At 43.5% G+C, this 24,829-nt stretch overlaps 1 protein-coding gene and 1 long non-coding RNA gene across 6 annotated transcripts in view; one reads left to right on the plus strand and one right to left on the minus strand.

Moving 5' to 3' along the window:
* Positions 1–5,531, plus strand: part of LOC109489457 — a 15,210-nt gene extending 9,679 nt beyond the window's left edge. Inside the window, exons 2-3 of the long non-coding RNA XR_004624268.1 lie at positions 2,802–2,965; positions 4,765–5,531. This is a non-coding gene — a long non-coding RNA (uncharacterized LOC109489457). The remainder of the gene's footprint in view (positions 1–2,801; positions 2,966–4,764) is intronic.
* Positions 5,532–9,548: 4,017 nt separating this feature from the next.
* Positions 9,549–24,829, minus strand: part of SMIM3 (small integral membrane protein 3) — a 32,695-nt gene continuing 17,414 nt past the window's right edge. For all 5 annotated transcript variants that reach the window (XM_034656871.1, XM_011223524.3, XM_011223523.3 and 2 more), the window contains one exon: positions 9,549–10,927. In XM_034656871.1, the coding sequence (XP_034512762.1) occupies positions 10,734–10,916 (183 nt within the window). In that variant the 5' untranslated portion in view covers positions 10,917–10,927 and the 3' untranslated portion in view covers positions 9,549–10,733. The remainder of the gene's footprint in view (positions 10,928–24,829) is intronic.

The raw sequence follows: 24,829 nt of genomic DNA on the forward strand, positions 1-24,829 counted from the left end.
CCGGGATCACGCCCTGAGCTGAAGGCAGTCGCTTTAACGACTGCGCCACCCAGGCGCCCCCAGATGTTGACTTCTAATATAAATGTCAAATAGAAAAATAATAGTACAAATACTTTCCCTTATATTTCTCTCAGAATAAAAGCTTTCATCATTCCTTTATTTTGAATAATGTTGATTCGTAAGTTTTCTGTAGGTATCATTAGAAGGTTAAGGAGGTTGTCTTCCATTTCCAATGATTAGAAGGTATTTTTTTGGTTTCTTGTTTAATTAGAATGGATGCTGAATATACCAAACACTTTTTCTATATTTATTGAGATGTTCATGCATTTTATGCTTCTTTAATTGGTTAATGTGATGAGAAGCTTTTATAAATTTTCCAATGAAAGAAATAATCTAATGACTGCTGGATTCATTGTGCCAATATTTTGTTTTAAATTCTTTTATCCACATTCACGGGTAAAAAAATGTTCTAATGTGTCTTTCTTGTCTTCCTCTGACTTTGTTATCAAGTTAAATTAGCTTCACAGAATTGGAATGTAGTTCCCTCTCTTTCAATGTTCAGAGATTTTCAGGAGGGTTGGAACTGTTGGAGAATTGCCTTTGAAACTGTCTTTACTTGGTGTTTCCTGTAAGGGAAATAGTAACTAATTTTGCAATTGCATTAATTTTTATGGGATTATTTAGATTGTTTATTTTTTATATATTTTAGTAGGTTATATTTTCCTGGAAACATTGATTTCATCTGTCAAATGATCAATATAAATCATTTCGTGATATTCCCTTATTATGTTTTAATCTATACTAGATTGGTAGTTACGTGCTTATTTTAATTCTCTTTTCCAAGAACCATCTTTTGACTTTCTTGGTTCTTTCCATTTTACCTTTGTTTTCTAATTTAACCATTCTACTCATAGTTAGTGCCTTCCCACTATTTTATCTGGCATAATTTTGTTGCATGTTTCTTACCTTCTTTATCTGGGCTCACTGTTATCCTGCAGTCTCCATTCCTAATATAAGAACCTATAAAAATAAATCAAAATATACAAAACCAAAAATTTTTGGTACATGGTTTATTCACTATCATTAATTTATTAGTATTTTAATTGATATGACTTTTTCTGTGATCCATGGGTTATTTATAAAGGTGCCTTTAATTTGCAAATATATTAGGGATTTTATCCATCTTTTTTGTTACTAACTTCTAATTGTGTTGTGGCCAACAAGCATGATCTGTAATTGTGCCTGCTCTTGACATTTGTGAAGACAAGTTTATGACTTAGTACAGAAGCAATTTTCATGGATGTGCCGTATAGCCTTTCTTTATGCTCGGTACAAGGTATGTCTATATGTCTAATTAGACCAAGATAAGTTTGTGTAGTTCCAGTCTTTTTGGCTTGTCAATAATTGGAAGACATGCTTAAATATCCCATTGCCACGTCTCTCTGTGATTCTATTATTTTGCTCATCATCAACTTTAGAGCTATTTTATTAGGTACATATATGTTTAGAAGTGCTGTATCTTCTAAAGGAATTGAATTTTTTGTCATTATATACTTACCCTCCTCTGCCTGATGATGTGTTTCATCTTAAAATCTTTTTCACAATATACTATAGTCATACCAGTTTTTTGGTTTAGGCTAGTTTTTTGGTGACACATTTTTCCGTCCTTCTACTTTCAGGCTATGTCTGTATGTTTTGGGGGTCATTATGGTAAATAGCGTAAAGTTCAAGGTTTTAAAAATCCAATCTGACCATTCATGTCTTACTAATTAATTTTAATACACTGGCCTTTTAGTATCTTTTAAATATGTGAGGTTTTACCTTTTAACCATTTTACATTTATTGCTGTGAGTACATTTCTTTGTTGTAATTTATTCTCTTACTCTACTTCTCTCTCTTTCTGATTTGTAATTTATACACTATAATTTTGATTGGTTACCCTTGAAATCTTGGCACGCATTCTTAAGACATTTAATTTAAAACCATTACTCAGCATTTTCCCCTTCCCTTTCCATTCTGTAGATTTAGTCTTTTGTACTTAGATGTTACTACCACTGTTATACACAGAGCTTTCAGTTAGATATTTCTACGTATTTACCAATTTATTGTTTTTGTAGACCGTATATCCTTTAGGATAATTTCCTTTTTTCCTTAAGATGCAATTTTCACATTTTTCTATGGATTTAGAGAATTCCACATCTCCTAAAACCCTTTTACATTCTTAATTGGAATATTTAAAAATATCCTACATTCACCAAGTATCTTAGTAGTGTCAAAACCAATGGGTATTGTCTTTATATATTACTTAATTTGTATTAGATATTTGACATTTATACCTCCTTAAAGATCAATCCATCATTGGATTTTGTGTATCAGCTCTCACTTGATTTTTGTCTATCATTTTTAGTCACTTTTTTTTTTCATGTAATGCTTCTGGAACTCTACATGTTCCAAAAAAGGCAGGCTTTACATAGCTCTGGCCTAGGCTCTCTTTTCTTTTCATGTAACAAACATTTAAGTATATGTAGTTCCTGTAGAAATTTTAAAAATATAATATACAAAATATAACATATATTATCCTTAGTCTAGATCTCTTTAATAAGATCCACACCTAAATCTTAAGTACACCCTGGACATCTCTGATTCGTGAAAGCCACCAGAGATTCAAAATTCCTACAACTGAACTCATTTTCCACCAAACTCTGCTTTTATTCCTCATCTCGGCGTATCATACCTTTACCCAACTAACCAAATAATCCAGAATCTTAGGATTTATTCTCCATGCCCTCTTCTTTCTCCAGTCCAGGGCAATAAACCAACAAGTTATTTCCAGTCATACACCGTCTCCACCTCCCCATTCCCACTGGCCCCGACCTCCTTCCGGGATGACAGCATACTTGCCTCACTGACTGACCTCCAGCCACGCTGGCCCCCCAATAACTGTACCTTCCATGCTGCAGCCCAGGTAATTCTCTAAAAATGTAAGCTTTTCCATGGCCCCTACCGCCTCACAGAAATAAAGTTTGGTTTGGATCTCTTAATAATTGATATATTACCTTAATTTGTTACCAATATTTAAAAATTATAGTTTATTTACCTTCCAGATTTAAGCACCTCTTGACAACCTGGGTGGCCTGACAATGCTGGACAGATGAGCAGCTGCCCAAATTTCACTGAGCTCGGATGTCACTTAATAAATGGTCTCTGATTTAAAGACTAAAACCAGAGCTCTGTGACTTAGAAAATGGAGTACTCAGTACTATGGATGCTACCCAACTTTCTGTCCTTACTGTTCACACGGTTTCATGTGCTTTTTTCCAACTCAGCCTAAAGGTACTAAGAACTTTTTGTTCAAGCACTGCATGATATAGGATACATCAGTGCCTTCAGACTTGCTGCTGCTTTTGCCTAGAATGCCCCTCCCTCTTGTCTCCATCTAGTTAATTACATTCCATTTTAAAAATTTAATTCAGGGGGCGCCTGGGTAGCACAGTCGTTAAGCATCTGCCTTGGGCTCAGGGCGTGATCCCGGCATTAAGGGATCGAGCCCCACATCAGGCTCCTCTGCTGGGAGCCTGCTTCTTCCTCTCTCACTTCCCCTGCTTGTGCTCCCTATCTGGCTGGCTGTCTCTCTGTCAAATAAATAAATAAAACCTTTAAAAAAAAATTCTATTCAGGGGGCGCCTGGGTGGCTCAGTCAGTTAAGCGTCTGCCTTTGGCTCAGGTCATGATCCCAGGGTCCTTGGAACTCAGTGTTATGCCCCCCCCCCCATAATCCAAGATGATCTTTTCTCGGCTCAAAGTCCCTAACTTAATGACATCAATGAAGACCTTTTCCCCAAATAAATGCACATTCACAGGTTCCGGGAATTAGGCAGTGGGCATATCTTTTTGGGGTCACCATTCAAATCAGTACATTGAGAATAATAGTCCCTTTTAAGTGTCAGGTTCCTTGCGACAAAATGAGAAGTTATGGTTCATTTACCTTAGCTTCCCATAAATTTAAAATAATTTAGTACTAAGTATGAAAAAAGAAAAATAAGAGTGATCTACCAGCCTGATGTCCAGAGAGTCCAAAAATCATTCTTTGGCCAATTGCTGTTCAATTTCTAGAACACAAAATATCTTCATTTTTAGAGTAAATATCAATATTACACACAACACAAACATTTGCTATGTACAGTGAGACAGGAACATTCATATTTTTTTCCTAACAAAATAACAACAAAATTTTAAATATTTCCTGAAATACAAATCTTGAATAAAGGCAAATAGAAGGAGAAAGAACTCCAGTAAGGGAAATTCTAATGTCACTGATAGCAACTCAGAAGTTCATAACGAATATAGTCTTCATAACGTGGTTATGAAATTTGTTGTCGATATGAAAACCATTTTTTTGGTGAAAACTGTGTGTTCTTTTTCTCTCTGCGTTTGTCTGTGTCTTCATTTCATTAACACCTAAGTTCCAACCACTGCTAAACTTTTATTGTACAGTCATATTATAATTTGGGGGTTTTTTTGTTAATGTCACTAGGACACAAATCTGAGAGGGAAAACTTGATCATTAAAACAAAATAATTTTAAGAAAAATATATAAATAGAATATGAGGATAATAGTTATTTGAATTAGTTTTTTATGTTATTTCCTAATTTCTCCTTAGACTGTTTAACTGTTGTGATATTGTGACTTATAAGAAATATATATATTTGGTCATCCAGACAACCAAAATACATGTCTCATATATATTTGTTTATTGTCCACAGTTGCCAGCTTACAGCTTCTTGGAATTTCCTGAGTCATAAGAGTAATAGGAACATCTTTCATCATATTTGGTCTCTTGGCTTCAGTTCCTGAAATTGCTTCAGAGCCATAAAGGTGAAATGGGGGTCTTGTTATTCATCGCGAGCTCCTTTCTACCACAACTCAATTTACGTTAGTGAGGTGACTTGTGGGAGGCATGTAAGGATAGGGCTGGCTGCCCCGTGGCTGGACAGGGAAACCAACCATAAATACAGTAGTGGAACTTTCAGTCCCCACCCCCAATTTCCAGGGAGGGGAGAAAGGCTGGAGGTTGAATCAACCACCAAGGGCCAATGATTTAATCAACTGTGCCTACGTAATGAAGCCTTCATAAAAACCTAAAAGGAGGGGGGTTCAGAGAATTTCCATGTGCCACAGTGCCAGGCCCCAACCTCCACAAGGATAGAAGCTCCTTTCTTCAGGCCCTCAGCCTATGTATGTCTCCGTCTGGCTATTGATTCATTCGCATCCTTCAGTATCCCTTGTAATAAATCAGTACCTTAGTGAATAAATGGGTTTTTCTGAGTTCCATGAGCTGCTCTAGCAAATTAATAAAACCCAAGGAGGAGGTTGTGAGAACCTCTAATTTATGGCCAGTCAGAAGTACCGCTAACAACCCAGACTTGACATTGGTCCCCTGAGTTGGAGAGCAGTTGTTGGAGCCTCCAATTTGTAGCCATAGGTCAGAAGCACAGGTTAACAACCTGGGCTTGCAACTGGCCTGTGAAGTGGAGAGCAGTTCTGTGGGACTGAACCCTTTACCTGTGGGGTCTCATGCTCTCTCTCTGGGTAGAGAGTGTCAGAACTGAATTCATGAACACCCTGCTGGTGCCTTTCACTCTTGTCCCTCTCCTGCAGGTGCCTTGGGAATGTTTCCTTGGTTGTTTGGGTGAAATCAATCCAGCAGACTTGCCCCACCCGTATCTGTATATAAAAGACAGCGCTAACGGTCCTCCTCCACGTTTAGGCGACATAGAGGCACTGAGTACTGCAAGCCTGGGTCTGTGTAAATATTTTAGATCCAGTGTCTTGCTTAATCTCAGTGGCACCACAGAGAAAAACATGATCTCCTCTTTTACAAGTGAGGGCAGTGAGACGATGAGACAGCTGTTTTCAACAGAACATGCTGGTGGCGCCACATGGAATTCAGTCTGCTTGACCGGAAGTTTGTCCATATAAACAATTCACTGTATAATGGTAGCTGTCCAAATTTAAATAGACATTAAAACTTTTTGGATTTTGACAAATAATGTTACTAGAACCTGTCAACACAAACTTTTTTCAAAAAAAAGATTTTATTTATTTGAGATAGAGAGTGAGCGAGAGAGAGAGAGAGAGCGCGCGCATGAGCGAGTGGGGGGGACAGAGGGAGAAGGAGAAGCAGGCTCTCCACTGAGCAGAGAGCCCGACATGGGGTTCCATCCCAGGACCCCGGGATCATGACCTGAGCCAAAGGCAGATGCTTAACTGACTGAGCCACTCAGGCATCCCCAAAAACTTTTTTCTAGCATGTAAATCTCTATGGAATTGAAGAGCCTCTCATACACCTCAATTAAATTCTTTGTGTGATCTGGACAATTTAGAAGTTGCTTTGACTTTGGGAATTAAGGATTTCGAAATTTTATTATTATCATCATTTCACATCACAATTCTCTTTTCATTCTCTCTTTAGCAAGAATCATGTAAGGCCTGATGAAAGTTTTATCTTACTGAAAGTTTTTTAAATTTTTTTTACTTAAAAGTATAGAAAGCAACTTCTGTGAAGGATTAAAATATAAACTGGAAAACTTTGTGTTTTCTTAAATAATGGTGACTACGTTATGAAATAATTTCTAGGGGCACCTGGGTGGCTCAGTCAAGCGTCTGCCTTCGGCTCAGGTCATGATCTCGGGGTCCTGGGATCAAGCCCTGTGTCAGGCTCTCTGCTCAGCGGGGAGTCTGCTTCTCCCTCTCCCTCTCCCTCTGTGTTCTCTCTGTCTCTCAAATAAATAAATAAAAATTTAAAAAAAAAGAAAATTTCTAAAGGGTGATTCATATAGAAGAGATACGACTTTTACACTTGTTTGAGGCCCTCCATGAATTTAGTGCCAGTCCTACAGGATGTCAGCAGGGAAGTTTTCGGCCAATCTCACTACTTGAACTGGCCATCTAAGGATCCAGCCCCATTAGGCCTTTGGTATTTTTGCATTATTGGCCATCTTATAGTTACCATTATTGAGAGACTCCCATGAGTCAGGCACTGGCCAAATACTTTACTTTTTGATCTCATTTATCTCATTTAATCCTCTCCACACTCAGAAGTAACTGTCATCACCATTGTACAGATGAAGAAAATGGGACTCATTAGTAATAGATCCCATGTATTGAGCATTTGCCGTATTTTACTGTTTCACCTTGCAGCTCTGACCACATTTAATCCTCATAACAAAACTGTGAGGTAGCTAGAGTTACTTCTATGCCTATTTTACAGATGAGGAAATTAAAACTCAAAGAGTTTGTTAACTTGCCCACAGTCAGAAAACCAATGCATAGTGAAGCCAGCATTCTTCAGACCCTTGCTCTCCTGGCAAAGGAGGGATGGAGGGTGAGAGCCACCAGGTAATGCAAAGTGTGAATTTCCCACCCAGGCAAAATGGTGGGCTGAGGTAAGTCATGACAGCAATCTTCACTCAGAATGCTCAGAAGTGGGCACCTGGGTGGCTCAGTCGGTTACGCGATGGACTCTTGATTTCAGCTCAGGTCGTTGTCTCAGAGTTGTGAGATTGAGCCCCACAACAGGCTCTGCGCTCAGCAGGAGTCTGCTTGAGATTCTTTCTCTCCCTCTCTCTCTGCCCCTCCCAGCCCCATTCTCTCTAAAATAAATAAATAAATCTTTTTTAAAAATGCTCAGAAGTTATCCCAAGGAAAAGGAAGTTGATCTCTTCAGGGTGGCCCCAAGAGGCAGAGCTAGCATCCCACGGCCTGACTTCTCTCTTACTGAAGGAAGAATTTCAATACAACAGCTATCAAGGAGTGGTTTCGGCAAGAAATGGATTCCTTTCCACCAGCATGTGGTTCTCCACGTTTAACCTGCTCACTGATCACCCAGCGAGCTTGTCTTTACAAAACAGATACGCAAGACCTTTTCCCGGGATTCTCAGTAAGTGTGAAGCAGGTCCCTGGGAGCCACATTTATAAATAAATTGCTGCTGGGTGAACCTGTCGTAGGTGATCTAGAACAAACCTGGGAAATACGGAGCAGGCCACACGTGGCAACCCTCTCATTAGAGAGGGGATTCCTTTCTCTTAGGAGAGGTTGGAGTGGATGATCCTAAGTCACCTTCAGAGTCACTGAAACCAGAACCGAAAAACAAAATGTGGAGCTACTAGGAATGGGATAGGATTGGCTGGAAACTTCTGTGAGCCAACTACTCTGCTTGAAAAAGAGCTGTATCGCCATCTGGTGGACTACCTAAAAGTCTTTTATTTACACTCCATCCTAAAATCATAGAATGATTTTCTCACTTAATCCGATACCTTCCCCCTTACACACCCGGAATCAGACTGGGAAAGGCTAGGGGGTGCACACACAGCCTACGCCTCACATCCAGCAGCTCCCAGTGTGCTGCTTCTCGTAGGCTTGAAATGCACGAGACTGATCCTATGCTTATCCACTACAGATGTTCCAAGTTTTCCCTCCAGCAAGCAATTAGGAGGTTTAAGTTCAGGACAGCTGTCCCGGTGAAACAAAGTTCCCAGATACTTCAGTACTATGCTTCTCAAACGACAGGGCACTGTGTTAAAAACGCAGAATTCTTGGCTCTGTCTTATGCCCATAGCTATGGACCGACAATGGGACCGTGGAGGCTTCGCACCCTGAGGTCCTGTCCCAGCCTAACCAGGTCCCACATGGAAGCCTCACAGATGTACATCTGATTAGCAAAACCTGAATCACATCTGAATCGCTGGCTCTAGTTTAGGGAGGGAAATGTAGTGTTCATATTCATTGTCAGTTTTCACTTTCGAGCCTCTGTCACCCAGGATGGCATATTAGGGGAGAGAAAAGAAAGGCCCAAGTTGGGATAGATGCTGAGCAAACCGATCAGAATCTTATCCCATATATCTATCCCCCTTGATCATTCTTCGCAAACCCTCCTCCCTTACCTCTAGTCTACAATCCTATTCCTGGAAAGACTTGTCCATTCTGTCTCTACTTCCTTTCCTCCAACTCATTCCTTAACTTGCACAATATGATCGCATCCCCCTCACATCACCTCTTAGCACATGACCTTTTTTCATCTCCTCGCTTTGTCTCCCCCAGCCCATCCCCCTTCCACTCCTATGTGGTCTGCTGAGTTCTGCATTTGGCACCTCATTGCCGCAGTCTGAGTACTCTTCCTGGGTGGTCCTGTCCACTTGTGTGGCATACCTACCGGATGCAGATAATCCCCTCCAGCCATAAAATCCTTCCCAAAGAACACACCCAGGATTCCCGTTGCATCCTGAAAGCGTCCGCCTGAGTATCATAAGCACCTCGGACTCAACAGGTCTAATACGAAATTCATCGTTCTTCCCTCTGCATCCTATGTCTATGTAAACTGCGCAACTACCCACTTGTCGAAGCTGGAACCCCAGAAGTCGACTGGATTCTTCTCTTTCCCTTTCAGTTCTTACATTCAAACTGTCCCTAAGGCCCATAAATTCAGTGGGATCCTTTTACCCGAATTCCTGAGCTTAGTAAGTGCTCTCTAAAGAAAGACGTCAGACATGCTCATTCTAGCACTTTATTGGAAATTGGTCGTGTACGTCAATGAATTCAGACCAAAGTAAAAGCATCACTTCCACACAATATCCTGATATCTGTGCTATCTTCTTACATAATTTAATATATCCCAAGATGTTCCTGATTTTGGTCAAGGAGCTTGAGTGGTCCAGAAATCTCTCTCTATAAATATAGATCATAACATCTAAAATAACCATTGTTGTTTTGAGTTAGTTCCAAGAGTCCTGGGAACACCTCTTCAAATCTGTAGCTTAGACTGGCTGCAGTGCTGGTGGGGGGGAATGAAGAGTGTACACCTTACACCATGGAGCTGGTTACAGCGGGTGCTGGGGTGGGAGGACAGAGCTCCTCGGGTGTGGGGCACACAAGTTGGTGGGGGTTGGAGATCCTGAAAGCTGCCCAGGTCACTCGGTCACCTGTGTTTTCCAACATTGCTTGAGTGTCAAAGCAAGGAGACCCCAGTGCAGAAAGAAGCCCATCACCCCAGGTCCCTTGGCATGGCCAAGAAATGGCAGGGCCTCCCCTAGATTGTTATAGCGGTAGACATCCTGGCACAGAGAAGGTCCTGGGAAGTTCCTCCCATCTCCCTCCCCCTGCCACACTCTATTCCCTCCAAATTACATAACTTGAGGGAGTGGCACCACAAAGAAAATGACTGAGCCAAAGTGCTGCCGGCCCCTTGGAATGAGGACAGGGTGCCTTTGCTTGGTCTGATCTGGGGAGCACCGGCGAAGGCTGCTCTGCCCCCAGCATCTTCCTCACCACCGTGAAGGCCATCATCAGCAATCAGGTGGGCGCTTTGGTTCTTCGAAGCTTCTCAGCATTTAGCAGTAACACCTGTGTATCTGTGGTGGCCTTCCGGCTCACAATCACGATCAGCTTTAACCTCTGCCAAGTCATTGGTTCTTGCAACCCTATGAGGTAGGAAGGGCAGGGATCACGATCCCCATTTAAAAGAGAAGGAACCTGGAACCCACAGAATGAGGTCCCTTGCCTGATCTCACGCAGCTGGCCGGCGGCAAAGTCCAAACAAGAACCCCGGTCTCCTCTCACATGGCAAGCTCCAGAGTCCACACTCCAAAGCCCCTCCTGCTGCTTTTCCAAGAAGGACAAGGCTGGAGGAGGGGACACCATCCACATCACTCCCCTGGCCCTCTTAGAAGACTGATCTCAGACGGCCCCATTGAGGACAGGATGAGTCCGCATGCGATAGATAATGACTGCAGTGGCCGGGCACAGCAACAGGGAGGTCATGATGACAATGGTGGCCAGGATGATAAGGACAATGACCCAGATATCCAGGATGTGCTTGGGGAGCGCAGCTTCCATCGGGACCTGGCTGACGGCGTCCATGCTGCTTCACTCTGCGACAGACAGGAAAGAGGAAGTCACTATCTTGCACCCTCTCCGGGAGTCAGAAGCTTGGGTCACTTACCACCTGTGCGCTCTTGAGGTTACCTGACCAATAATAAGAATAATGGGCTCACTTACTGAGGGCTTCCTCTGTGCCAGGCCCTGTGCTAGGCACTTTCTGTGTATTAACTTACTTAGCCCTCCCTTCGACCACCACCCCCGTGAGGTGGGGACTATTACTGTCAGCCTTTTGTATTTCTTGGACTTTATCTTCAGTTATTTCCATTTTACAGATGAGGACGGTAAAGCCTTTACAGATGTAGTTAATTGGCCCAAGGAAGTGAAGCCAGACGGGCGGGACTCCAGAGCCTCCATGTTTCACTATTAAATTCTCACACTACCAGTCTGGCCCCTCATCTGTTAAAATGGAAAATTGTGTTGGGTCCTGTGCCCCTTCTCCCACTGTCCTAGCAACAAACCCTGCTCTTTTCTGTGAAGAACCTACCTATTCCGTGTGGTTTAGGGGTGGACATGTGCTCTAGGCTTGGCCATCACTAATCATAGTCAGGGCTGGGCAAGCGACCCAGGCCAGGGCAGCCAAAGTCCTCCCAGGGCTTTTATGCACAAGCTATTGGGAAAGATGATTCTTTCTGCTAGGGACTGCTATACCAAAAGGGTATGAGTCTGGAAAGGACAGGCGGGGGGCTGCCTCACCCACGTGTAGATAGCCCATCTTAGAGATGGAAGGAGAAATGGAGGCTTCAGGACCTGAACCCCACACAGTCTGACACCAGTTACAACCCCGGACACCCCAGACACAGAAGGGAATAATTCCCTGACTTTAAGCCAGAGTCAGTTTGGCTTCTCTCACTTCACAGCTAAAAGAGTTCTGATGGATAAGACATAAATCGGTTGTTCCCAGACTTTTTCAACTCACAGCACCCTTAGTGTCTTAGTAATTTTTTCACAGCTCTGCGGGCCCAAAGAAATACCTAGAAGTTCCAGTTATTATGTAGTTAGCTTCAAACAATCAGTAAGCATTATGTCCTAACAGATTAGTAACTGTCTGGAAAAAAAAAACCAACCAAACAAACAAAAAAAACGTACACACAAATTGAAAGAAGAAAATATTTTCATTTCATTCTTTACCAGTTACTTACTAATGGGCCGTGGTTCATCACTGCACAACGTTGCGGACTCTGGGGTCAGATTCGACCACGCCCACTTCCCACTTCCCACCCACGGTCATTTGTACGCACCACCTGCCGGCAGCCACCAAAAACTCAGCTTCACGAAATAGAGCATCACCAAAGGGAACGTAGTAAGGTTACTGTTAAACTGTAAACTTTGTTGAGCTAGTAGTTTCCACAGTGTCTGACGGATGTCAAAAATGTTACAGATCTCTCAGCACCCCCACACATGTTTCCAATGAGCTCACTGTGGCTCCCAGGGCTGCGTACAACCTGGGAACCACAGACGTAACCGATTCCCTGCCCGGAGGGCACCGGGTCACAACCAACACTCTCCTGTGGTTCCTTCTAGATCTGAGATCTGTATTTCTGTGATCCCAGGTCCCAGACACAATTTCCAATTCCAGTCCGGTGCCCTGCTTTGTCCTAACCAGTAACTTTCCCTTTCTAATGCCTTTGGCTCCATGCCCACTGTTGCCCCGCTAAGTAAGGTGCTGACGGCCATATCCAAGGCAAAGCCCCCAAGATATAGACACAAAAGATGTTCATTTCTGCCTCGTTTGTTACAGCAACCAATGCAACGTGTCCATAATAGTAAAATATCGTATATCCATACATTGGTATACCATGCAGCTGTCCCCATTCATTCATTTAACAAATATACAGTGCTTCCTACTCACCAAGTTTTGTTCCAAGTGTGTTACAAATATTAACGTATTTAATGGTTATTACTAAAAAGAATGATGATCTACAGTGAGTTCCGAATACTTTAAGCGGGGGAAGGGAGGAAGTACAGTACAGAATAATGTGTATAGGATTATTCCTCTGGCTCAGATTTTGTAGAATTAAGTAGATAGGGGACAATGCATAAATGTAAAATCATTGATGAGCAGAATCCAAAGAAAGTGTTAAATAGTGATTACCTGGGGGCCGGACTAGGAGTGGGAGAAGCTTTTGCTTTTCATTCTTCATGTTTTCATGCTGTTTGAATTTTCTAAACATGAGCACATCTTACACTGAATTTTCTTAAGTCAACTGGATTGAGGGGAAAATAGTCCAATAAAATTCAAGTATGAGCCTAGATCAGTGGCCACCAAATGCCCTATTACTGTGCCAAGTGAGAACCATCTTAGGACAGTATAAAAAAAAACACACTAATTTCTGGGTCCCATTGTAGACTTCCTGAATTAGACTCAAGAGGGGACAGGAAAGGGGGCGCCTGGGTGGCACAGCAGTTGAGCGTCTGCCTTCGGCTCAGGGCGTGATCCCGGCATCATGGGATCGAGCCCCACGTCAGGCTCCTCTGCTGTGAGACTGCTTCTTCCTCTCCTACTCCCACTGCTTGTGTTCCCTCTCTCGCTGGCTGTCTCTATCTCTGTCGAATAAATAAATAAAATCTTTAAAAAAAAAAAAAAAAGAGGGGACAGGAAGGGGCTGTTTTTCCTAACATGCAGTCAGCTCTGGGAACCCCTGGACTCACGATCTCTAAGGCTGCTAGGACTCTCTCCAGCACTGTGATTTGGCAACCGATTCCCAGGTGCTCTGGAGCCAGTCTGGTCAGACCTGGGCAAGGTCCAGGATGAAGGAGAAGCCTCTGGCAAGGCTCCCCAGGAGACCGGGATTATCAGGCTGGGGCCTGCCAAAGAGGGAGAGGCAGAGGCTGGCCCTGCCTCAGCTTTAGAAATGGGATCACTTACTCCCAAGTCCAAGACACAGAAGCATGAGTCACAGGAGACGTGCATGTTAAGGAAGGACAGAGGCGGCAGAAATCATTCTTTGTGGTCTCCTGATTACATCAACAGCTAGCTTGCCCTGGGCCAAAAGAACCCCACGAAAGCCCTTTCTGGTAAACCCATTAACATCAAACAGTTTCCGTGCCTCCAAATGCCAGGAATAATTTCCCTGGCTGACTTTCATATGGAAAACCTGTCATTTACAGGAACTCGGGCTTCAGGGCTCCTTCACAATCACGAATCACAGAAGCTACAGCCAGCCTTATTTCAGATGGCAAAACGGAGGTCAGGAGGTCTTTCCCTGCCTTCAACCCCACCTTCTTCCAGAATAATCACTGAAAGACAGAAATCCAATCAAGTCACTGCCTAAGCAACACAAAACAGAACAGAACAAGTAGATGAATAAATGAAACTTTCTCTGTAACCTGTACTCTAGATTGTACTCTTTCGCACATGGCATTATTTGAAATCCTGATCACAAAAACAGATAAAAGCAGGGCTGCTCTAGAATGCCAGGCAGGAGGCAAAGGAGGGGTGTTGGGGTTCCAGCCAGCAAGGCTAGATAAATATCCTTAGAGGCCCCAAGCACTAGAGTTTAGGGTGCTCACTCCCCTCCCACATACAATCCAAACTAAAAGCAATACTAAAGCGTAACACATAAAACTAATTTTCCCAGGTGTTATTTTGGTGTCCCTGCTTAACACAGCCTGTTGGCTTGGTACAGCACAGCTGTTCAGCTTCCCCTTGAACCCCTGGGCTCCTGAAAACACAGTCTGGAAACCACAGGTTGTGATGTTCTCCAAGGGCCCTCTCAGCGCGACTACTGTTCCAGGGCTCTAAGGCTGGCCGTGGACGTGGCCAGGCGTCCGAGAGCACAGGGAGCTCTCACTCCTTGTCTCAGCCTTCTGTCTTCAAACGCGTCCTCCGAAGGGCTGCTCCTTCCCATGGAACACCTCTCCCCACCATGAAAGAAAAGTCTTGTCCCCAAATAAGAACTACATAAACCGTGTGTTCAGCATCTTTAATGGCATGCTGGAAAGTTCTCCTTGAGAAAAAGCAGGACTCTAGGCTTCTGCTAGCTGACTTTTGTTTGACCTCTATCTGGCATCCGGGTGCATGGCTCCCTGTGAGTGCATAAAACCCTGCTGCTTTGCACATCTAATTAATAACCATAGATCAGCTGCTTGTTATTTGTTTTGCAGATACACTACGTGTTATTTCTGATTAATGGGTCATATCAGACTGTGGCCCAAACCATTCATATCACAAATTTAACCTTATCAGAGATAAAAACGTGATGTTTTTATGACCATGGGAGGTGAAACAGCAGTCAGGCCTAAACTCCTTCAATTTAAACTGGCATACTTTATCTCCTAATGACCTCATTAAATGAATAAATAAAAGTTGACATATGTTCAATATAAGTTTGTCTATGAAGCTGTGTTAATATCACTCTGAGCTGACAAGCAAAGAAGCCACTGGTATCACCAGCCACTGATGCCATCTGGGCCCTAACCCAGCAGCCCTGTGAGAGGCCAGTTTTCATAAGCAACTGAAAATCTTTTACGGGGAAAAAAAAAAAAAAGAATCATCGTTCGAGCGAATTCTATCATATGGCAAATTTTCTAGTGCCAACAAAAAAATATATAAATTTCATAAATTAAAATTTCCTGCAAGTCAATATTGAATAACTGAACTCAAGGTGACTGATCTGTGCTATCTATCCACCTTTCAATCATGAGACTCATGAGACTAGGGATAGCAAGCAGTTCTCACCCTCTGACAAAGTAATGTTAGTTTTGGTTGAGCACCATCAGGACAAGTAACTCTGTCCAGAATGTTTGTTCATTCATTCATTCATTCATTCATTATCAAGTACTTATTATATACAAGATACTTAGGAATTACTGTTATTTGCTCAGAAGATATAACTCAGCTCCAAGAAGCCCAGAGAAGTTAAATAACTCCTCCTCTTATTTCCTCAAATACAGGATCACACAAGCCAGCACTTGACAAGTACCAAGTACTAAGTACTGTGTGAGGCCTCACCCCACACATTAACTTACTTAACCTTCCCAATAACCCTGTGTTGGATATATTATTTTACAGATGTGGAAATTAAAGCCAAGAGAGGTTAACTGGCTAGTGATCATAAAGCTAATTGACATTAAAACTCAGATCTCCTGATCCTATATTCATCTCCAAAGCCTCCACACAGACTCAGGAGTAAGAGCATGGAGTATGCCAGATCCACAGCTCTTTCCTAAGTCTAGGTCAGACTCATTGCTTTTGGCCAAAGGCATTCTGGATTCAGAGAATTAAGACAAGGTATGCTGTCTACAAAAATCAGGACTTTAACTTCTGGTGATGGCAAACTAGATCATTTTGACCAAACCTCCTACCAAGAACAACTAGAAAAATTGGACCAAGAAACTACCTTCAGGCAGGTTTCTGACAGACTCAGGGATCTCCAGACTGCCAAGACGGGGAAAATAAAACCCCTGCATTCTGAGGCTGGACTTCAAAGAGCACTCTGTGCTAAGAGTGACCTAGAGTATTCCAACCCCAGAGACTGCAACCCAGGTTTCAGTCATCACAGTCCCTGAAATTGAATTAAGGTTGTTTCACATTGCTTGTACCTCCAGGGCATGGCAGAAGCAAACCTACACCCTCTCCAGAGGAGGTAACATCACAACAGGCTTCAATTTTTTTTTTTTACTGAAATATAATGTCTAATGCAAAACCAAAAATAAATAGGACTGAAAGGCAAGATGAAAAGAACAGAACCATCAGAAACAACAGACAATAGGAAAAGATCTACAGGGGTTCCAGATATTGGAGTCGTCCCTCAGACACATCCTTTAAATAATCTTGCTTGCTCTGTTCAAGGAGATTGAGAATTTTGACAGAGAACTGGAAACTATAAGAAAGAACACGAGAGATTTTTTTTTAAGAACCGAACAGAAATTCTAGAACTGAAAAATACAATGACAGAAATAAAAATTCAACAAATAGGCTTAACAGCTGATGAGACATAGAAGAAAGAAGAATTAGCAAACCAGAGGATAGATCAAAAAGAAAAAAAAAACACTTAGAGTGAAGCAGAGGGAAAGAAGAGCGCATTATAATAAATCTGCTAAAAGCCATAGATAAAGAGAAAAAAAGACATTATCTTCAAATGAAAACCAATTAGACTGACATCTAACTTCTCAACAGAAAAAATGGAATCTGGAAAACAGCAGAATATCTTTAAAGCACCACAAAAAATAACTGCCAAGAATTAAGATGAAATAAGACATTTTCAGACAAAAACAGATTTAAAATGTATAATATGTACATTTTTTGTACAAAATGTACAATAACAATAGCAAATAAATAGTAGAAGAAATAGAATTAAAGTATTCTGATTTTCTTGCATTGCTTGGGAAGGTCAGAAGAACCAAATAATATTAGACTTTTTTAAGTCAAGGGTGTATATTGTAATCTATAGGATGGCCATTTAAAAGTAGTAAGAGTACATAACTTTCAGAGAAAAGGGAAGGAGGGAAAAATAGAACATGTGGGGCAAATAGAAAGCACATAGAAAGATACTAGATTTAAACTTAAACCAACAGAAGTGATTGGCATATATATATATAAATTTAAAATGTATATAAATATACATTTTTTTACAAAAGATACATGGAGATTCAGGAAGGTTTAAAGTTAAAGGACACAAATACCATCCAATTGTGTAAGCTAGTACAGCTATCTTACTGTCAGAGAAAGTAGACTCTTAGGCAAAAAGTATAACTAGAGATACCAAAAGATTAAATGATTTTTAATTTTTCTGTACCTAATTTCAGAATTATAAGGAGAAATAAATGAAGCCACAGGTACAGTGTGGGAGTTCAACACAACTCTCTTGAATACTGATAGAACAAAAAGTTTTTTAAAATCAGCTAAGGACAGAGAAGATTTCTTAAATTAATAGTTTTCTATAATATATGATTTCAAATAGGAAGCACCAAAACTAATTAAATACAAAAAGTTAACATTTAAATTTTTTCCTCTGGGAATAATTTTTATGAATTAATATGTTTAATATATAATATTAAATTTAATACAAAATATATTATATAATGGGAATATATACTATACTATATTTTACATATATATAAAATTCCCAATTATGTAGTAATAGAAATTCATTTAATGGTATTAGAAGAAAATAGCTTTGAGGATAATTACATGGGAATAAAAGGAAGCACAATATACAGCATTTAAAAAACAAGGTCAAAGCAGAATAGCTTTAGTGCAAGAACAAGTAGTTTTTAGAACTGATTTCATATGTTAAGTCATTGACCTAACTCACAAAACAGAGAGTTGGCTCTAGTATGTTCCCGTCAGAACTGTAAAGAGGCTATTTCTATAAAGCCATTGTGGTAAGTAGAACTCTAAAATGACCCCCATAATCTCTGTTCCCTGGTGCTACCCTTGGGATTAGGTTAGGTCACATAACAAGCGTGAAGGGATTCTGCAGATGCAGTTAAGGTTCCAGATGCCCCGACTTTAAAGTAAACAAAAAGATCATCCTGGGTGGGCCTGACCTAATCAGGGGAAAGTCCTTTAAAAGAGGGCTGCCGTTTCCCTGAGGTCGAAGAGACTGCTCTGCTGGCCTTGAGTTCCAAGAAACAAATCTGCCAACAACCTGAGTGAGCTTGCCGGCAGAGTCTTTCCTAATTGACCCTCCACATGCAGATGCAACTTGACTGATACCTTGACTGAAGTTTTGTAAGGACCCGTTTGAACCCAGGGAAACTATGAGATCAGTGAGTGTGTTTTTAAGCCACCAAATCTGTGCTAATTTGTTACGGCCGCAACAGAAAACTAATGCAGCAATACTATTTTGTACTGGGTTCGTTCTGTGGAGAAGAACTCTCTGCAAAGTGATGGCATTCTAGAAATCTACACAGAATTTAAACACTATCTAGCTGAAACTACACAGCCTCCCTTCCATTTTACGGGTGAAGGAAATGACTTGCCCAAGGTCACACAGCAAGTGAAGAGCAGAACCAAAGGGAGCGCTCAGGCCTCCTGATCTGCATGCTCTTTTCAAACGCCATTGCTCTCCTGTTTGAGATGGGAGCTGGGAGAAAGTAAGGAGTCCGGCTGGAGGAAGCAGCGGTAGGGAACAAACTGATAGAAGAATGACAGCCAGCCAGGCTTCTTGATTCTACCTCTTTACTGTGTAAAAGCCATGGAGGCCTTGAGGCCCAGAGCCCGAGGCCACGTCACAGTAGGTGGGACATATAAGACAGTTTTCCAGCAACCCCCCCACACACACACCCCTTAACCAAAAATAAGTGCTGTCAGAACCACTGGTGAATGCGATTCCATCCCTTTGATTCAAGGTCCAAACGCAAACGAATCTAGTGAGAGGTAATGACTAAGCCTGTAACTTAGTATTCTTCACCGCGAGACCATCAGGGAAGAGGAAGAGACGCTGGCATCTTGCCAGTCATGGGAGATCCCACCAAGGTGGGGAAAAGCGCCGCGCATCTGGGATGAAGGACCAGACAACATGCCTGGGTTTCAGCTCTGCCGCGGCCTGGACTTCACCCAGCACAGCTCATTCTCCTCACAGAACGCCCCCCCACTCAGAAGTAGGGTACCGAATACACATTTCTTAAATCAACAGCTCCCCGAACTCCTGGACGCTGGTAGGGCAATGCGAGTGCATCGGAATGGAGGGAACGCTTGGAAACAGCAGGGAATTCTCTCCTCTACACTCACACGACGGTGTTAAGAGCCCAGGCTCAGAGGCCAGTTGGCTTGGGCTTCAATATGGCTCCCCCATTTTCCAGCTGACCTATCTCAGGTAAGTTATTAAACTTCCTCGTGCTTCCATTTACTCGGCTGAAAACACAAAAACAAAAATGGGCAAATAATAGTATCCGCCTTGCAGGGTGAGTAGAATTCCATGAGAGGGTCACACAGAATACTTGGCCGTATTCTGACCCACGACAGGCACTCCATAAACGTTTGTGCCATGATCAATAATTCCCGGCTGCAGGGACTCCCTCACCTCAGCAAACAGCCCTCCCCCACCTTCAGCGAGAATCTGTTAGCATCCCTGACTTGGCACATGTCTTCACTTTATCCACAAAGAGAGGCTTAGTCCAAATTAATGAATTTTTTTTGAATCAACTGACGACGTGGTTGATGAACCTGACGGATTCCTCCAGTCCGAGCAGGAGATGGCGGGTAGCAGTTCAGTGAACACGGATGGCGCGGTGCCTCACGCTGGGCATCGAGGACAGGGGGTAGACATGGAGCTGTTTGCCCCTAAGAAACTCGCCCTCTTCTGCCGGAAAAGGACATCACGTACAAGTGCTAGTTGCGGCACAAGGCCGAGCACTCCCACATTGAAGGTGCAAACCACGTGCTCTCGGAGAAGAGGAAGGAAGTGGAAAGAGAAAGAGAAAGACTGCAGGTAAGACAATCTTGATCTGAATCCTGCTTTCCATCCTCATCAGAGGTGGGAACTGGGGCAAGTTACTTAAAATCTCTAAACCTCAGTCTTCTCATCTTTAGAAAAGGGACACTAAGAGCGCTACACCGCACCCTACTTTTGTGAGAATAAAGCGAGACAATATGTATATAGTCCTGAAACATAACAGATGCTCTAAAAATATTCCTCTTCATTCCTTCATTTTTGTCTAAGTAAAACAGAATGCTTCAAAAAAAAGGGGGACTTTGATATAAGCTTTCAAGAGAAATAGGTGTTCAAAAGGAAAAAAAATAAAGAGAAAGGCAGGATGAGTAGAATAGATACATCAACAAAGCCTCGAGGTGATAAGACACAGGCTGTGCAGGAGCATATGTCATCCTTGTGGCTTTGGCGAGAGGCTTAACCTTTCCAAGCTTCTGTTTCTTTGCAAAAGTGGCTCCTTCACGGGGATGCGTAGGACTTGAATGAGCTAATGCACGTAAAGCACGGACTTCGGACCATGCCTGGTACACGGTAAGGCTTCATCCGTGGCCAACCGAGCATAGCTCCTAAATCCAGAGCGTTCAGAGGCCCCACCATTAGTCTGGAACCATGACTGCTCCGAGGCTGATCTAGGAAACCACAGGGATAGTTCCATACGCAGACAGCCTTGGAGAGCCTGTCCCGGCTTTGAGGTTCCCCAGGCAAACACACCCTGCACGTCTGAGCTGCAGCGAGGGATTGCCCGTGGTTATCCAACCGGTTTGGCCACCAAGGAGCTCCCTGAGGAAGATGGCAATAAAAGAAATGACTTCCTGTTGGCTGGCAAGCTTAATTATCCCAAAGTGGGAGAAAAAGCAGAGGGATGCAGGTGGCTTCCTGCAGGTGTGGCCTCAGGCGGGCACTGCCAGAGCTCTGAGCAGACACTGTGGGCACCCCAGAGAGGAGGCAGCGAGCCCCAGCTCTGAGTCACTGACACCGGGGCCATGTCTTCAGGCAACCTGCCAAATGGGAAGAAGGAGACTGACCGTTCCCACCCAGGGAGCAGACTCAGGGGCTTACCAGCATCACTCCGCTTATAGGACCCCTTCCTAAGGCTCTACCCTCAGAAGGAGCTGGTGCAATCATCTGAGAAGAATGGAGCATCTAGGCCAGACAGAGAAAGCAAGTCAAGTCCTGAGAAGAGGCCCCACTGGCCACTTACTCGCCTGGGGTAGCTAATGACCTGATCCCACTCCAAGACTTTGGTGCTTGCTGTTCCCTCTTCTTAGAATGCTCTTCCCCACAGATCTTCCTTTTCAACAACCAGTGTCTCAGGGTCCAGGATCTCAACTTAAATGTCACCTCTTTGGAAAAACCTTTCCAGAATCACCTTGTTAAATCACTGCGCTTGTCCAGCCACCATTCTCTATCTCAGACTTTGCTTTAATGTCTTCAGACACTTTTCACAATCTGAAATTAGCTTGTTTGTTTCCTTGTATGTGTGTTTTTATTGGCCATCTTTCCCACTCAAATGCAAGCAAAGGGAGAGCAGAAGGCTTGCCTCCTATTTCCTGCCGTAGCCCTGGCACCGCTCACAGGCCCTGGCACACAGTAAGTGCCCAATAAACACAAGACGGGCGAGGGAATGAATATGGACAGACGGGAGAACTTTAAATTTGAGCTTAGTTGGAACTTAGCTGTCCAGAAAGGAGCCTCACCCCCACGATCTTGAAAGTCAGAATCCCATCTCTAAAACAAAATGCATTCTCTGACTTGATCATTCTCTGGGCTCTCTGTACATTCAGGAAGGATTATGAGGGCCTCCTCCTTTCCCAGGCTAGGCTGTACATACCAAGCAGAGGAGAGAGGAGGACTGACCTTTCAGAATAATGTTCCCCAGGACTCCCTGTGCTCCAGAGCTGGGCATTGAGGTGAGGGCAGGGGTGGGGAAGTTGCTATCCACAGTAGGAACCATTCCTTCTCTGTTCTCAGAACAGAGAGTTGATAAAAAGGAAGGGGATTTCCCAGGCCTACTTCGGGGGTGGAGGGGCATCCCCGCCTCACATTCACCCTCGGAGACAGTTCTCTTCCCCTTCTGTAATAACCTCAAGCATTTACCAAGCCAAGCCATGTCACTAGGGACTTCTATTCCAAAGACAGGGGCCAGAGGAAGGGATGGGCAGGACACACAACTATCAAAAATGTGAAATGAATCAAATCAGAGGACTTTTCTCCAAGCGCCCGAGGTCCCTGAGGAGCGCTCTGTTCTCATTTTACCCCAATTGCCTTCCATCTCCATCAAAATTCTTAACAGTCCAAAGACATGTTCCCTGCCTGAGTTTCTATCTGCTCTTCTGAGGCTGGAAAAATGGAAAAACACCAGGATATTTCAAAGAGATCAGAAAAGAGCCAGAGCTATTCAAGACTGCACGTACCCACCAGACCCAGCCAATCACAGAGTCTTAGAGACCAACAGGGAGCCAGCAGGGAAGCCCAGGCCAAATCCACAGCATCCTGCTTAAGCCTCTACCATCCATCATGGTTATTTGCCAGTGACTAAGCGCCTGCTGTGTGCTGGGCCAACAAAGGAGACTCTCCATGGTGGTGGGCTGGTAGGGGGGCGCAGTTAGTGATAGAGCTGTGAGGGCACCGGAGGGGTGCAAATCCCCTACCCAGCTATGTGATCGGGAACAAGTCAATCTCCTAAAACACACACAGCAGGCAGAACAGCGGCCTCTCAAAGATGTCCATGTCCTGGTCTCTGGAACCGTGACTATGGAAAAGGAAGCATGACTCAGAGGGCAGAGTCATGAAAACAGAGGCGAAGGAACTCTGCAGATGTGATTTAAAGACTCTGAGATCAGATTATCTTGGACCACCAAGGGGGCCCAGGCTAATCACACGAGTCCCTAAATGCGAAGAGGAAGGCAGGAGGGTCAGAGAAATATGGCATCAGAAGGACCGTTGCTTACTTTGAAGACAGAGGAAGCCGGCTATGAGCCAAGGAGTGCAGCGGCCCTGTAGAAGCAGGGAATGGCCCCCAGCTGACCGCCAGCGAGGAACCAGGGACCTTGGTCCTACAGCCACAGGAACTGCATGCTGCCAACAACTCAAATTAGCAGGGAACCCATCCTCCCCTAAAGACTCCAGACAGAAACTCAGCCTACTGATGCCTTGATTTTCTTCTAGAAAGACCCACACCAGACTTATGACCTGTAGAACTGTAATACAAAAAATTTGATTTTTTGAAGCCACTAAATTGGTGGCACAATTTGTTACAGCATTAGAAAATGACCGCACTGTGTGATCCTGAGTAAGTCCCTCCTTCAAACCAGGCCTCCTTCTCCCGTCAGGTAATGGGAAAGGGTGGTCAAGGTGATCTCCGAGGGTCCAGCTGGCTCTCCAAGTCTCACTCTGCTCCCCTGACATTTTACCTCCCCTAGAGCCCTGCCCCAGGGCCAGGATGGTCTTGGGTTGAAGGCCACTAAAGAAAAAAATAGGAGCAAGGGGTGGAGAAGATGAATGTTCAAATCCGCAAGGTGTTTCCTAAAATCCCACCCCGGACACTCAAAAAAAAAAAAAAAAAGTCTCCCGTTTTGCCATTTGTTACTTCCTGGACCATCATCCCCCAACAGAGGAATGAAGTGGAAAATCTGGGAGCGCAAGACAAAAAGCTTCCCGATCAACTGGTAGACGCTGTCCAGAGCACTGAGTGAAGGAGTCCCTAGCCTTGCACAGATTGCGAGGTGCAAAGTCCCGATTATCAATGCCTGCCTGGGGCAGGGGATTAGGACTGGTGACAGGTATGCCACCGATAGGTCACCGGTACTTGAACCTGATTTGGGGAGTTTAGTTTTCTCTGTCTTTCCTTCTCTCTCATCTGCTTCATTCTCTCTGATCCTAGGTAGTCGGTCACCAGCAATTTGCATGTCCAATCGGCCAGTCGGAGTCCAATCAATAAAATAAGGAGACTAGTAAGCGACAGAGAGCACACAGTGCAGCTGTGGAACCCGGCTTGCTGGTGTCCGCTGTGCCAGCCAGGGATAGTTCTGGCCTGTTCCCCTTCCTGGCTACCTCTGAGCTTTTCTCCGGGATGTACACCATTCTGTTTCCCTAGTGAGTTGGAAGGATACTAGGGTCCCTAGTGATTTACTAGTCCAGTGGCTGTCAAATTCTTTCTTACCATCCCCTAGGTCACCCTGCAAGTAAGTGACAGAAGCAAGACCTGAACCCAGATCCCCATAATTCCGGTGAGGTTCAGCACATAGGCCCTGAAACCAAACTGCCTGGGGCAAACTGCAGGATCCTGTGATCATGGGTGAATTCCCTATTTTCTTGGGAACTCAGTCTCCTCAACTATAAAATGGACAGAATGGTGGTCCCTGCCTCATAGGATTGTGGTAAAGACTAAATGAATTAACACATGTAAAATGCTTAGAATAATACCTGGCTCATAGTCAGCACTCAGTAAATGTCAAGTACAATTTTTTTTTTTTAAGTAGGCTCAACATGGGGCTTGAACTCACGACCCTGAGA

The sequence above is a fragment of the Ailuropoda melanoleuca genome, chromosome 3 (genome assembly GCF_002007445.2).
Source record: "Ailuropoda melanoleuca isolate Jingjing chromosome 3, ASM200744v2, whole genome shotgun sequence".
Lineage (NCBI taxonomy): Eukaryota > Metazoa > Chordata > Mammalia > Carnivora > Ursidae > Ailuropoda > Ailuropoda melanoleuca.